The sequence below is a fragment of the Salvelinus alpinus genome, chromosome 18, assembly GCF_045679555.1.
Source record: "Salvelinus alpinus chromosome 18, SLU_Salpinus.1, whole genome shotgun sequence".
NCBI classification, from domain to species: domain Eukaryota; kingdom Metazoa; phylum Chordata; class Actinopteri; order Salmoniformes; family Salmonidae; genus Salvelinus; species Salvelinus alpinus.
Window position 1 is genome coordinate 42,268,747 of NC_092103.1, and position 15,297 is coordinate 42,284,043.

Below are 15,297 nucleotides of genomic sequence, written 5' to 3' on the forward strand. Positions count from 1 at the left end.
AATACACACACAGAGAGATTCATTTACCATGTGATTTATGACATATCTGTTGCCATGGGACATAAAAAGCCTTATCTATCATTAAAACCAACCCATAGCCCCGCTCCCACTCCCAATGTCAGAGGTCACATATAATGTCAACGTCCTTTTTCCTCCTCAACACCCCTTGTCTAAGACGGGTCTAATTGGTGGGCGGGGAGCGCTAGGTGTTAAGCCACAGTCATGTCTATTATAGAGATGGTGTATAGTAATCTCACTCCTTTAAGAAGGAAGGGATATCGGTTAACATGGTGACCACTAGAGCTCTTGGATTCCACTCAGGAACTAATCAGCAAGGGACTTCCTCAGGGTGCAGGGATATTGGAACTATTTTTGGGAGCTGTTAAATTGCTTGTTTGGTTGCAAAAAGAGAAATCAAAAGGGACAAATCGTAACTTGAGATCTGTGTTCTTACTTGGACGTTGACTTACTCAGACTTTCACATAAATCATGCATTGATGTCAATGGGAGATTTCAGACATTTTTTTGTCACATGCACAGATCTCAAGATAGAATTCTGCCATGATTAAGTTGTTCATTACTATAGATATACATGAAAATCAAACGATATAAAGATGATATCACATTACGAACCATTTCCATGCACATTTTCTCACCTGGTATTTTCTTATACTTTCTCCACCGTGAAATTGAATGTCCATTAAAATGTAACCGAAAGGTCCTGATGAATTTCCTCTCCACCCTCCCCCCCAATTTCCTGTGAATGTTCTGGGTCTCACTGTTGACTGTGATGATGTAGCCGGTGAGTATTAGTAAGGCTATGTGATTGACTGCACGAGTGTGGAGCTACATTGACCCAGTTCTGGGGACATACTTTCACCGCCCTGAGAACACTGTCCTCAGCAGATCCTAGATCAGATCCACACATCTCTCCTTATCTGGCTCTAAAGTTGTTAATAAAATTATATTACCTCAGATCAGATCCACACATCTCTCCTTATCTGGCTCTAAAGTTGTTAATAAAATTATATTACCTCAGATCTACACTTACCTGGCTCTCAAGCTGGTTTCAAAGAAAAGGTTAGCTTTTTTTTTTACAACCCAAATAAAATGTTTTGGTTTCACTTGTTTTTGAGAAACCAGAGATTCACTTCCTCATCCTCATTGTATAGTATGGAAGCTCAAAAAACACAAAAATGTGTATTTTTTCAAACGGAAACTCTCTCAGCATAGTGATGCGGGTCTTTAAAGGTTGTACACATGAAATTGTGTCGTTCCGAACTTTATCCACAACATAATTTCACACAAAATGTAATATAATATGAGAGCTACTAGAAGTGGTAGTATCCTAATAATAGAAGTGGTAGTATTCTAATACTAGAAGCGGCAGTATCCCAATACTAGAAGCGGTAGTATCCTAATATGGTAGTATCTTAATACTAGAAGCGGTAGTATCTTAATACTAGAAGCGGTAGTATCCCAATACTAGAAGCGGTAGTATCCTAATATGGTAGTATCTTAATACTAGAAGCGGTAGTATCTTAATACTAGAAGCGGTAGTATCTTAATACTAGAAGCGGCAGTATCTTAATTCTAGAAGCGGTAGTATCCCAATACTAGAAGCGGTAGTATCCTAATATGGTAGTATCTCAATACTAGAAGCGGTAGTATCTTAATACTAGAAGCGGTAGTATCCTAATACTAGAAGCGGTAGTATCTTAATTCTAGAAGCGGTAGTATCCCAATACTAGAAGCGGTAGTAATCCTAGATAGTGGTAGTATCCTAATACTAGAAGCGGTAGTATCCTAATATGGTAGTATCCCAATACTAGAAGCGGTAGTATCCCAATACTAGAAGCGGTAGTATCCTAATATGGTAGTATCCTAATTCTAGAAGCGGTAGTATTCTAATATGGTAGTATCCTAATTCTAGAAGTGGTAGTATCCTAATACTAGAAGCGGTAGTATCCTAATATGGTAGTATCCCAATACTAGAAGCGGTAGTATCCTAAAATGGTAGTATCCCAATACTAGAAGCGGTAGTATCCTAATACTAGAAGCGGTAGTATCCTAAAATGGTAGTATCCCAATACTAGAAGCGGTAGTATCCTAATACTAGAAGCGGTAGTATCCTAATATGGTAGTATCCCAATACTAGAAGCGGTAGTATCCTAATACTAGAAGCGGTAGTATCCTAATATGGTAGTATCCCAATACTAGAAGCGGTAGTATCCTAATATGGTAGTATCCCAATACTAGAAGCGGTAGTATCCTAATATGGTAGTATCCCAATACTAGAAGCGGTAGTATCCTAAAATGGTAGTATCCCAATACTAGAAGCGGTAGTATCCTAATACTAGAAGCGGTAGTATCCTAATATGGTAGTATCTTAATACTAGAAGTGGTAGTATCCTAATATGGTAGTATCCCAATACTAGAAGCGGTAGTATCCTAATACTAGAAGCGGTAGTACCCTAATATGGTAGTATCCCAATACTAGAAGCGGTAGTATCCTAATATGGTAGTATCCCAATACTAGAAGCGGTAGTATCCTAATATGGTAGTATCCCAATACTAGAAGCGGTAGTATCCTAATATGGTAGTATCCCAATAATAGAAGCGGTAGTATCCTAATATGGTAGTATCCTAATACTAGAAGCGGTAGTATCCTACTATGGTAGTATCTTAATACTAGAAGCGGTAGTATCTTAATACTAGAAGCGGTAGTATCTTAATACTAGAAGCGGTAGTATCCCAATACTAGAAGCGGTAGTATCCTAATATGGTAGTATCTTAATACTAGAAGCGGTAGTATCTTAATACTAGAAGCGGTAGTATCTTAATACTAGAAGCGGCAGTATCTTAATTCTAGAAGCGGTAGTATCCCAATACTAGAAGCGGTAGTATCCTAATATGGTAGTATCCCAATACTAGAAGCGGTAGTATCCTAATATGGTAGTATCCCAATACTAGAAGCGGTAGTATCCCAATACTAGAAGCGGTAGTATCCTAATATGGTAGTATCCTAATTCTAGAAGCGGTAGTATTCTAATATGGTAGTATCCTAATTCTAGAAGTGGTAGTATCCTAATACTAGAAGCGGTAGTATCCTAATATGGTAGTATCCCAATACTAGAAGCGGTAGTATCCTAAAATGGTAGTATCCCAATACTAGAAGCAGTAGTATCCTAATATGGTAGTATCCTAATACTAGAAGTGGTAGTATCCTAATATGGTAGTATCCCAATACTAGAAGCGGTAGTATCCTAATATGGTAGTATCCCAATACTAGAAGCGGTAGTATCCTAATATGGTAGTATCCCGATACTAGAAGCGGTAGTATCCTAAAATGGTAGTATCCCAATACTAGAAGCGGTAGTATCCTAATACTAGAAGCGGTAGTATCCTAATATGGTAGTATCTTAATACTAGAAGTGGTAGTATCCTAATATGGTAGTATCCCAATACTAGAAGCGGTAGTATCCTAATACTAGAAGCGGTAGTACCCTAATATGGTAGTATCCCAATACTAGAAGCGGTAGTATCCTAATATGGTAGTATCCCAATACTAGAAGCGGTAGTATCCTAATATGGTAGTATCCCAATAATAGAAGCGGTAGTATCCTAATATGGTAGTATCCTAATACTAGAAGCGGTAGTATCCTACTATGGTAGTATCCCAATACTAGAAGCAGTAGTATCCTAATATGGTAGTATCCCAATACTAGAAGCGGTAGTATCCTAATATGGTAATATCCTAATACTAGAAGCGGTAGTATCCTAATATGGTAGTATCCTAATACTAGAAGCGGTAGTATCCTAATATGGTAGTATCCTAATACTAGAAGCGGTAGTATCCTAATATGGTAGTATCCTAATACTAGAAGCGGTAGTATCCTAATATGGTAGTAGTCTAATACTAGAAGCGGTAGTATTCTAATACTAGAAGCGATAGTATTCTAATTCTAGAAGCGGTAGTATCCTAATATGGTAGTATCCTAATACTAGAAGCGGTAGTATCCCAATACTAGAAGCGATAGTATCCCAATTCTAGAAGCGGTAGTATCCTAATATGGTAGTAGTCTAATACTAGAAGCGGTAGTATTCTAATTCTAGAAGCGGTAGTATCCTAATATGGTAGTATCCTAATACTAGAAGCGATAGTATTCTAATTTTAGAAGCGGTAGTATCCTAATATGGTAGTATCCTAATACTAGAAGCGGTAGTATCCCAATACTAGAAGCGGTAGTATCCTAATATGGTAGTATCCCAATACTAGAAGCGGTAGTATCCTAATTCTAGAAGCGGTAGTATCCTAATATATGGTAGTAGTCTAATACTAGAAGCGATAGTATTCTAATTCTAGAAGCGGTAGTATCCTAATATGGTAGTATCCTAATACTAGAAGCGGCAGTATCCTACTATGGTAGTATCCTAATATGGTAGTAGTCTAATACTAGAAGCAGTAGTATTCTAATACTAGAAGCGATAGTATTCTAATTCTAGAAGCAGTACTATCCTAATATGGTAGTATCCTAATACTAGAAGTGATAGTATCCTAATACTAGAAGCGGTAGTATCCTAATATGGTAGTATCCCAATACTAGAAGCGGTAGTATCCTAATTCTAGAAGCGGTAGTATCCTAATATATGGTAGTAGTCTAATACTAGAAGCGATAGTATTCTAATTCTAGAAGCGGTAGTATCCTAATATGGTAGTATCCTAATACTAGAAGCGGCAGTATCCTACTATGGTAGTATCCTAATATGGTAGTAGTCTAATACTAGAAGCAGTAGTATTCTAATACTAGAAGCGATAGTATTCTAATTCTAGAAGCAGTACTATCCTAATATGGTAGTATCCTAATACTAGAAGTGATAGTATCCTAATACTAGAAGCGGTAGTATCCCAATACTAGAAGCGGTAGTATCCCAATACTAGAAGCGGTAGTATCCTAATATGGTAGTATCCTAATACTAGAAGCGGTAGTGTCCTAATATGATAGTATCCTAATACTAGAAGCGGTAGTATCCTAATACTAGAAGCGGTAGTATCCTAATACTAGAAGCGGTAGTATCCTAATACTAGAAGCGGTAGTATCCTAATACTAGAAGCGGTAGTATCCTAATACTATAAATAATGTTTGATTTTTAGCAAGTTGACACATCAATGCATTGAGAAATACACAGATTATTCTTAACAACACATATGTAACTAATGTTATCTTGCTGCATGGAGATTTACGTTTGTCATAATGTGTGTACAGGGTATATGTACATAATGTGTTTGTGCCCGAGTGTGTTGGAATTCTCTGCCTGAGTGCACAATACACACAACTCATTACTTTCCCATGCCCTGTATTGTTTCAAAAGTATAAGTTCCTTATTCTAGTTCTCCATGACCTTGGGGCTCAGGTCAACTCATTACGTGTGTGTGTTACTCCCGTGTGTAAATGTGACTTTCCTGTGTGTGTTGCGTCCCTGTGTAGACCTACGTACAGTATGTATTTGCGTGTGGCTAGCGGCCATGCCACCCATTCCTGTGCAGCCACGCTGCTCCTCTTGTCTTTTCCTAGTAGCGCATCTGAATGAACTGGAGCGCAGCATGCCTCGGCGCAGCGCGTCCCACAGGCACAGAGCACTGTTAATGCCCTGCACCTGTCATCTGCCAGGCCCAACTGGCCAGGTCCATCTCACTGGAGGACACTCTGAGGACACTGACACACACACACACACACATAATGAGTGGGGCACTGCCTGGGACTGGCTAGAGCCATCTACTGTATATTATATACTGAGTTTGACTGTTTGTTTGAGGCTAGACGTCTATAGACCATGCCATGTTGGCACCAAATGTTCCAATGCTGGTCCTTTCTGCATTGTAATGGCTGAACTCTGAACTAGTTAGCTGAACTCTGTATCTATGGCTGAGTCTGAAAACATTACTAGCTGTCAAATCTTGTGTCCTGAATTCCTGTCAAAGCTCATTGCAGGAGGACCGAGGGAGGTACTTTGGATCCTCTCATCCAATGAGCTTTGAGAGGAATTGCAGAAACCAGTATGGGGAAAGCAAGGATTTGATGTCTGGTAACATATTCAGACACTGCCTATGGCTCTGGGATAACCCACCCTTTCCCACTACCACCCTGCCACTACCAACTAGCAAGCTCTTCCCACATGATCACCTATGTCCACATCCAATTGGACTAAACTGCTAATGTGCTTTGGCATGTGGAGGCTGAGTGGTTTATGTTTGTTAACAAGGTGTCTTTGTAGCACCTTTATTTATTGCTAAATGTAAATAGCCTGATATCTTTATCTTAAATTTGTCACCCAATTATTTTTAAAGACCTTTAACTGTCAGTTAGAAATAGTCTTATGGTCCCAAATGGAAGACCCAGCAGTGTTACATTTTCATGGTCCCAAATGGAAGACCCAGCAGTGTTAGTAGGTACAGCAGGTGACAGATGATTGAATTGCAATGTCTTGAAGCATAAGCAATCTAGCTGAAGTCTGAGGTGTCAATGGGGGCTGTGGCTCAATTAGTATTTCTAGGATTCCTCCTATCTCCTCCTCCTTGACTGTATTAAAGGAGAAGGTCCAATGTGTTTTGAGGAGAGAGGATTCGAGGAAAGATTCATTGCGAAAGATCCCCTGTCTTTGGCTGCAGTGTTAGTCCTACAAATACTCTAGTAGAGAGAGAGAGAGAGAGAGACTGACTAACTGTTGTTGTCTCTCCTTTGTCCCCTTCCCACAGATCATCCAGAAGCCCAGCCACGAGCTCAAGCAGCAGTTGGCTAACTACTCCAAGCGCGTGGCAGGCTCCGTCACCGAGCTCATCCAGGCCGCCGAGGCCATGAAGGGTACCTTGACCTCTTATTATTACAGAACTACATTTCCCACGTGTCACTCTTCCACCTCTCCTCTCCTTAAGGCGTCAGCATGTTTCAGTTTGGCTGGCGCCTAGCTGAACTCAGCTAGCCGAAATGAACTCCCTTAAAATACTTGCTCAATATTTGCTTGAAAAACAAGGAAAAAGCGGCATAGCCATAGCCACTATTCACTTCCTCAAAATAGTCAGAATTAATCTAAGATAACTCAAGAAATCTGTCATAAATTTTCATCAAACTACATCTAATTAAGTTGTTTGGTGCAGTATTTCTCAAAAAAAAAAAAAATGTGCATGAAAACAATTAGTCTCTCGTTGAATGACAAGAGACTTTATTGAAGAATCTCTACTGTTAACCAATCACTGACGAAGGGGTGTAGACTTTCTGCTCCGAACTTCGGCTTGCCTCTAGGAACAATGTTGTCTTCCTGAACAGCTGATAAACCCTCACCGAAGACCAAAAACATCACAAAATGTTGTCATAATATATGCATGAACTCTTCCGAAATGTTTTGTCTGGGAAGCATGAGGACGCACGCCTTTATCCAAAAGGCAGTATGGCAGCTTTCCACGGCTGTAGTTTATTTAGTAGGCAGCATGGCAGCTTCCCATGGCTGTAGTTTATTTAGTAGGCAGCATGGCAGCTTTCCACGGCTGTAGTTTATTTAGTAGGAAGCATGGCAGCTTTCCACGGCTGTAGTTTATTTAGTAGGAAGCATGGCAGCTTCCCACGGCTGTAGTTTATTTAGGAGGTAGCATGGCAGCTTCCCATGGCAGCTTTCCATGGCTGTAGTTTATTTAGTAGGCAGCGTGGCAGCTTTCCACGGCTGTAGTTTATTTAGTAGGAAGCATGGCAGCTTCCCACGGCTGTAGTTTATTTAGGAGGTAGCATGGCAGCTTCCCATGGCAGCTTTCCACGGCTGTAGTTTATTTAGGAGGCAGCATGGCAGCTTTCCACGGCTATAGTTTATTTAGTAGGAAGCATGGCAGCTTTCCACGGCTGTAGTTTATTTAGTAGGAAGCATGGCAGCTTCCCATGGCTATAGTTTATTTAGGAGGCGGCCTGGCAGCTTTCCACGGCTGTAGTTTATTTAGTAGGAAGCATGGTAGCTTTCCACGGCTGTAGTTTATTTAGTAGGTAGCATGGCAGCTTCCCATGGCAGCTTTCCATGGCTGTAGTTTATTTAGTAGGAAGCATGGCAGCTTTCCATGGCTGTAGTTTATTTAGTAGGAAGCATGGCAGCTTTCCATGGCTGTAGTTTATTTAGTAGGTAGCATGGCAGCTTCCCATGGCAGCTTTCCATGGCTGTAGTTTATTTAGTAGGTAGCATGGCAGCTTTCCATGGCTGTAGTTTATTTAGTAGGAAGCATGGCAGCTTTCCATGGCTGTAGTTTATTTAGTAGGAAGCATGGCAGCTTTCCACGGCTGTAGTTTATTTAGTAGGTAGCATGGCAGCTTTCCACGGCTGTAGTTTATTTAGTAGGCAGCATGGCAGCTTCCCACGGCTGTAGTTTATTTAGTAGGCAGCATGGCAGCTTCCCATGGCTGTAGTTTATTTAGTAGGCAGCATGGCAGCTTTCCATGGCTGTAGTTTATTTAGGAGGCGGCCTGGCAGCTTCCCATGGCTGTAGTTTATTTAGTAGGTAGCATGACAGCTTTCCACGGCTGTAGTTTATTTAGTAGGCAGCATGGCAGCTTCCCATGGCTGTAGTTTATTTAGTAGGCAGCATGGCAGCTTTCCATGGTTGTAGTTTATTTAGGAGGCGGCCTGGCAGCTTCCCATGGCTGTAGTTTATTTAGTAGGTAGCATGACAGCTTTCCACGGCTGTAGTTTATTTAGTAGGCAGCATGGCAGCTTCCCATGGCTGTAGTTTATTTAGGAGGAAGCATGGCAGCTTCCCATGGCTGTAGTTTATTTCTGAAAGTTGTCCGCTCCCCTTCTGGCCTAGCTTGCTATCGCGTCACACATCTAATAGGGCAGGATAGGTGTTAGCAGTATGACTGAAACCCTGCGGAGATATTGCTTACACCTATACCTAGTCATGTCAGATTTGTTAAGCACATCGAACGAGGGCAGAACGAATGGAAGGGTAGCACCTCTGGAATGAGACTCAGCCCAAGTCTGTCAGAGGGGGGCGGCCGCCCCGCATAACGTTGAGGCTCAATTTACAGCACCCCCACTTAACTGCTGCCCCGACGGGCCCTTCTCTTTCACACGGCCGTCTCCAGTCCCCATCCCGGAGGTGTCAAGAACAAGACAGCACCATGAGCACATCGCCCACCGATTTAGAGGGTAAATACTAAAGCCCCCCCCCCCCAAGAGCAATCTTCTGCAGTCCCCGATAGAGATGCTTTAGCCTGAAAGGGAATCCTCGCCGCTGGCTTGGTGATAATGCCACGTCTTGATTTAACAGACGATGAGACAGGAACGTCTATATCTGCTCTCTGGTAAAAGACGTGGAGATTGATGTGGTGAGCAGTACGTGGTAACAGCCCACTGAAAGGCTGTCCATCATATCGGCAGTATGAATACAGTAGCAATCTAAAGGCATGAGTAGGACAGAGGATGTGGAAAGCAGTGGCGGTCTGTGCCGTTTAATATCAGTGAGATTTATGACCATGTCTTTATTTGTGTTACAGCATAATGGATGACTCTCATTCATATTCCATTCACCCAGCTGAATGTAACATCGATAGGTTTAGGCTACTACACGATACTAAAATTTTCCCTATACCCATCATGAGGTTGCTACAACCTAGGCTACAAATTAAAGTTTATAACATAGGTGCACAGGTCAAGAGACAAATTTGAGTAATCAAGGTGACAGACAGTGACACATTCAATACCGCCTTGCACACTCTTGCCTGCATCTAAGCTGATCTAGGGTGTAATCATTAGTACAAAGTCAGGTAGGTTTATCCCCATTTCGTTCCGTTTGCTTTAGTTTAAGAAAAGTTTTTCAACAGAATCTGCGGAATAAATACACCCCCGATCACCCGCCCAAACAGTTCACTTTTGTAGCTGCCACATACAAACAGCATCATCACTTAGCCTTAGCCAGCTAGCTAACATAAATATAATTCCTTTCTGTTTGAACCGAGTGTTTGAGTAGGCTAAATTAGCTAGCTACATTAGCTAGATAAGTGAAAGTGAAAAAATAATACAATCAAATATATATAGCTAATTTGTTCAAAACTGTTCAGCTATTGTCTTTCTCTTTGAGTCAACCACATTTTATGCACTGCAGTGCTAGCTAGCTGTAGCTTATTCTTTCAGTACTAGATTAATTCTCTGATCCTTTGATTGGGTGGACAACATGTCAGTTCATACTGCAAGAGCTCTGATAGGTTGGAGGACGTCCTCCGGAAGTCGTCATCATTACTATGTAAGTCTATGGAAGGGGGTGAGAACCATGAGCCTCCAAGGTTTTGTATTGAAGTCAATATACCCAGAGGAGGATGGAAAATAGCTTTCCTCTGGCTACACCATGGTGCTACCCTACAGAGGGCTGTTGAGGCTACTGTAGACCTTCATTGCAAAACAGTGTGTTTTAATCAGTTATTTGGTGGCGTGAATAGATTTATTATAGTTTTATCTCAAAAGGATAACTTTTTAACTTAACTTTTTTTTAAATCACTTTTTTCACTGGTGGAAAGGAAATCTATATTCCTTTAGAAGAGAACTATAACAGTGTATATATGGTAACCATGTGATGTTGAATGTGATGCACTGGACCAATGGGCTCCCAACACAATGTATATACCTGCAAAATGAATGTTTATTACCATTCCATTTTCAAAGTACAACTTTGTGGCATAATGTTCTGTGTGACAAAAACTGTTATGAAGATAACCATGTGATGTACTGTACAGGAGCATTCAGTAATGCCTCATAGTGACCATAAATAAGAGTACTGTTGTTTAGCACTAACATGTCGTTTGTGTGTGTCAACAGGAACGGAATGGGTGGACCCCGAGGACCCCACGGTCATCGCTGAGAACGAGCTTCTGGGAGCTGCTGCCGCCATTGAAGCGGCCGCCAGGAAACTGGAGCTGCTGAGGCCCCGCACCAAACCCAAGGTCAGGAGGCTTTTTCTGCCCACGTCAGGAGGTCCCCATGCCTCGCCCAGCCAGCTAAGCCTCTCTGCGGTTTACAAAGTCACACACTAACCCTCCACCTATGGATCAGAGACCATGTGTTGGTGCTCCACTCCTTGTGCAAAGGTTTACGCAGTCTTGACCGCAAGGGTAGAGGCCTCCTGGACTAGTTAGCTGTCCGCTGTCCACTTTGAACACCCTTACAGTAATGATACCGTCCACTTAAAATGTCTAGATATCCATTTAGATGTTCATGTTTGAGTCGAGGGCTTGAGTTACATACTGTAGTTGACACCTTCTGTGCTCATCATAGTGGTGTAGAGTAGAACAGGCCTATTAACACCACTTAGGATGTGTATTGTAACCGCGTCCTCAACTTGTCGCGCCATAAAGTAGGTTATGGCGTGTTTAACGTGTTTCCTGACTCCAACATTCTCTGTGTTTTGTTAACAGGAAGCGGACGAGAGCCTGAACTTCGAGGAGCAGATCCTGGAGGCGGCCAAATCGATCGCAGCCGCCACCAGCGCTCTGGTCAAAGCTGCCTCAGCCGCCCAGAGGGAACTGGTGGCCCAAGGGAAGGTAAGCGCTCCAGAGTTATCAGTACGGTATGGGGCCTAACCAGGGTGCAATTCACTGGTTGAAATAATGTAATTATGACGTCTTTTCAACCAGTTTTGCCCAGCTGTGTCTACTGGGTAGTAACGTCTAACTGTAACTCATGCTCTAGTCATTCAACCCGTCTGAGTGGCCCGGGCCTGATTTACACTCTCCCCAGGCCTGATTTACACTCTCCCCAGGCCTGATTTACACTCTCCCCGGGCCTGATTTACACTCTCCCCGGGCCTGATTTACGCTCTCCCCGGGCCTGATTTACGCTCTCCCCGGGCCTGATTTACACTCTCCCCGGGCCTGATTTACACTCTCCCCAGGCCCGTGTGCCCAGACTGACTCTCTCCCCAGACCAGACTGACTCTCTCCCCAGGCCTGTGTGCCCAGACTGACTCTCTCCCCAGGCCTGTGTGCCCAGACTGACTCTCTCCCCAGACCAGACTGACTCTCTCCCCAGACCAGACTGACTCTCTCCCCAGACCAGATTGACTCTTTCCCAGACCTGTGTGTCCAGACTAACTCTTTCCCCAGACCTGTGTGCCCTGACTAACTCTCTCCCCAGACCTGTGTGTCCATACTAACTCTCTCCCCAGACCTGTGTGCCCTGACTAACTCTCTCCCCAGACCTGTGTGTCCAGACTAACTCTTTCCCCAGACCTGTGTGCCCTGACTAACTCTCTCCCCAGACCTGTGTGTCCATACTAACTCTCTCCCCAGACCTGTGTGCCCTGACTAACTCTCTCCCCAGACCTGTGTGTCCAGACTAACTCTCTCCCCAGACCTGTGTGTCCAGACTAACTCTCTCCCCAGACCTGTGTGTCCAGACTAACTTTCTCCCAGACCTGTGTGTCCAGACTAACTTTCCCTCTCTCTTTTGCTGTGCTCTCTCAGGTTGGCGCCTGCCCAGCCAATGCAGTGGATGATGGACAGTGGTCTCAAGGTCTCATTTCAGCCGTAAGTGTCACTGTCATTCCTTAACCAGTAGATGAGGTATTTGAACATTCCTTAACCAGTAGATGAGGTATTAGAACATTCCTTAACCAGTAGATGAGGTATTAGAACATTCCTTAACCAGTAGATGAGGTATTTGAACATTCCTTAACCAGTAGATGAGGTATTTGAACATTCCTTAACCAGCATATGAGGTATTAGAACATTCCTTAACCAGTAGATGAGGTATTAGAACATTCCTTAACCAGTAGATTAGGTATTCGAACATTCCTTAACCAGTAGATGAGGTATTAGAACATTCCTTAACCAGTAGATTAGGTATTCGAACATTCCTTAACCAGTAGATGAGGTATTAGAACATTCCTTAACCAGTAGATGAGGTATTAGAACATTCCTTAACCAGTAGATGAGGTATTAGAACATTCCTTAACCAGTAGATGAGGTATTAGAATATTCCTTAATCAGTAGATGAGGTATTAGAATATTCCTTAACCAGTAGATGAGGTATTAGAACATTCCTTAACCAGTAGATGAGGTATTAGAATATTCCTTAACCAGTAGATGAGGTATTAGAATATTCCTTAACCAGTAGATGAGGTATTAGAACATTCCTTAACCAGTAGATGAGGTATTAGAATATTCCTTAACCAGTAGATGAGGTATTAGAATATTCCTTAACCAGTAGATGAGGTATTAGAACATTCCTTAACCAGTAGATGAGGTATTATAATATTCCTTAATCAGTAGATGAGGTATTACAATATTCCTTAACCAGTATATGAGGTATTAGAACATTCCTTAACCAGTAGATGAGGTATTAGAATATTCCTTAACCAGTAGATGAGGTATTTGAATATTCCTTAACCAGTAGATAAGGTATTAGAACATTCCTTAACCAGTAGATGAGGTATTAGAACATTCCTTAACCAGTAGATTAGGTATTAGAACATTCCTTAACCAGTAGATGAGGTATTTGAACATTCCTTAACCAGTAGATGAGGTATTTGAACATTCCTTAACCAGTAGATGAGGTATTAGAACATTCTTTAACCAGTAGATGAGGTATTTGAACATTCTTTAACCAGTAGATGAGGTATTTGAACATTCCTTAACCAGTAGATGAGGTATTTGAACATTCCTTAACCAGTAGATGAGGTATTCGAACATTCCTTAACCAGTAGATGAGGTATTTGAATATTCCTTAACCAGTAGATGATCAAAATCTACCTAAAGTAGCACCATTACTAAGGAATATAACTTATTAAATTTATGGTGGCATCATTTCTTGTCTACACATGTGAATTAATAATAGAGGCATTCATTTATCTCACCGATTTGATGACAAACGGAATACATTCACAACCCTCTTCTCCAACTCTCTGTTCCACTAGGCCCGAATGGTGGCAGCAGCGACCAGCAACCTGTGCGAGGCAGCCAACTCGGCGGTGCAGGGCCACGCCAGCGAGGAGAAGCTGGTCAGCTCAGCCAAGCAGGTGTCTGCCTCCACTGCCCAGCTCCTGGTGGCCTGCAAGGTCAAGGCTGACCAGGACTCCCAGACCATGAAGAGGCTACAGGTCAGAGTGCTATGTACTTATAGAGCTTCTTCTATTGTGTCCTCTACCCCCCCGGCAGCTGCTCTGTCTGCTCAGTCTATACATACAAACCAATGTGACAGGGGGAGTCAGTTGATGATTAACAGTCAGTCAAAAGGTTTTTCAATGGTGACACAGTGGTAAACTTGCTATGACTCTGTCATAAAGACTGAGTATCCCATAGGGCGGTGACGTGTGTCTTTGTTGGTTTTAGCACAGCCTTATCCCTCGCAGTGAAGCAATTCCTGATTTGGTCACAGTGATTTCCGTTTTGTATGCTATTAGTCTTTAATGGCTACAGACCCTGTCAATACCCACTGTAATTCTTTTGGCCTAAACTACGTCCCTGCCATTTGATTTTAATTGTGGCTTTTGTCTCTACTGCCTCTTCAACAATAATGTTTAGACCAGCTTAGACCAGTCCTTCTGGGGTTCTGCAGTTTTTATTTCTTAGGAAAAAAAACTTTTTGGGGGCGTCAAAGACCACAGTTAGGGCTCATTTGGAGGAGGCCGGAGCTGAGAAATGGTTTCCGAGGGAGGGAGTGAGATGTGTCACGGTCTAAATCAATGGCTCTAAATCAATGGCTCTATCTATTAACATCCCATTGCTACAGTATTTCTAGAAGTGTCTGTTGTTCCATAAAGAAAAGGACAGGTGAGGAGATCCACCCTCGTCTATTGTCTCCAAAGGCCCCAATCTTTTTCTCCATTTCATAAGTACTGCGAGGAGCCAACTCATTCAGACTTCAGTAGAAACGTATCTATCAGTATTCTCTGGTGACACAGCAGAAGAGACATTTAACTTCCTGTTTAGCAAACTATCTTTTAGAGGTGTGTCGTCATGGAAACTCATCATTTCCACAATCCATATATGGAGGGTATTCTGTTTCAGAACTGTGTGTGAAAATCAGAAGTCCAGCCTATCAAAGCTGTCCCAGCATTACTGACGTGGGCCATCCACAGTCAGTCCTCTCTCTGGAAATAGTCGATCCTGTGTAGTTACAGGATCTCCCCCCAGCTCTATGCACACCAACCAGCCAACCGGCTCATATTCTCTCATCCCAATCAGCAGCGGCTTATCTCCTGCTGTTCCGGGCTTGCAGCTGCTGCTGGGTCATTCCCATATAGTTGTGTATACAGTGTCTCTCGAAACAACA

General features: G+C 42.4%; 1 protein-coding gene across 2 annotated transcripts in view; it reads left to right on the forward strand.

The window, feature by feature from the left end:
- The window catches only part of tln1 (talin 1), a 142,169-nt gene that overhangs the window by 121,856 nt on the left and 5,016 nt on the right, over positions 1-15,297 (forward strand). For both annotated transcript variants that reach the window (XM_071351904.1, XM_071351905.1), the window contains 5 exons: positions 6,758-6,863; positions 10,846-10,970; positions 11,442-11,567; positions 12,489-12,551; positions 13,940-14,122. In XM_071351904.1, the coding sequence (XP_071208005.1) occupies positions 6,758-6,863; positions 10,846-10,970; positions 11,442-11,567; positions 12,489-12,551; positions 13,940-14,122 (603 nt within the window). The remainder of the gene's footprint in view (positions 1-6,757; positions 6,864-10,845; positions 10,971-11,441; positions 11,568-12,488; positions 12,552-13,939; positions 14,123-15,297) is intronic.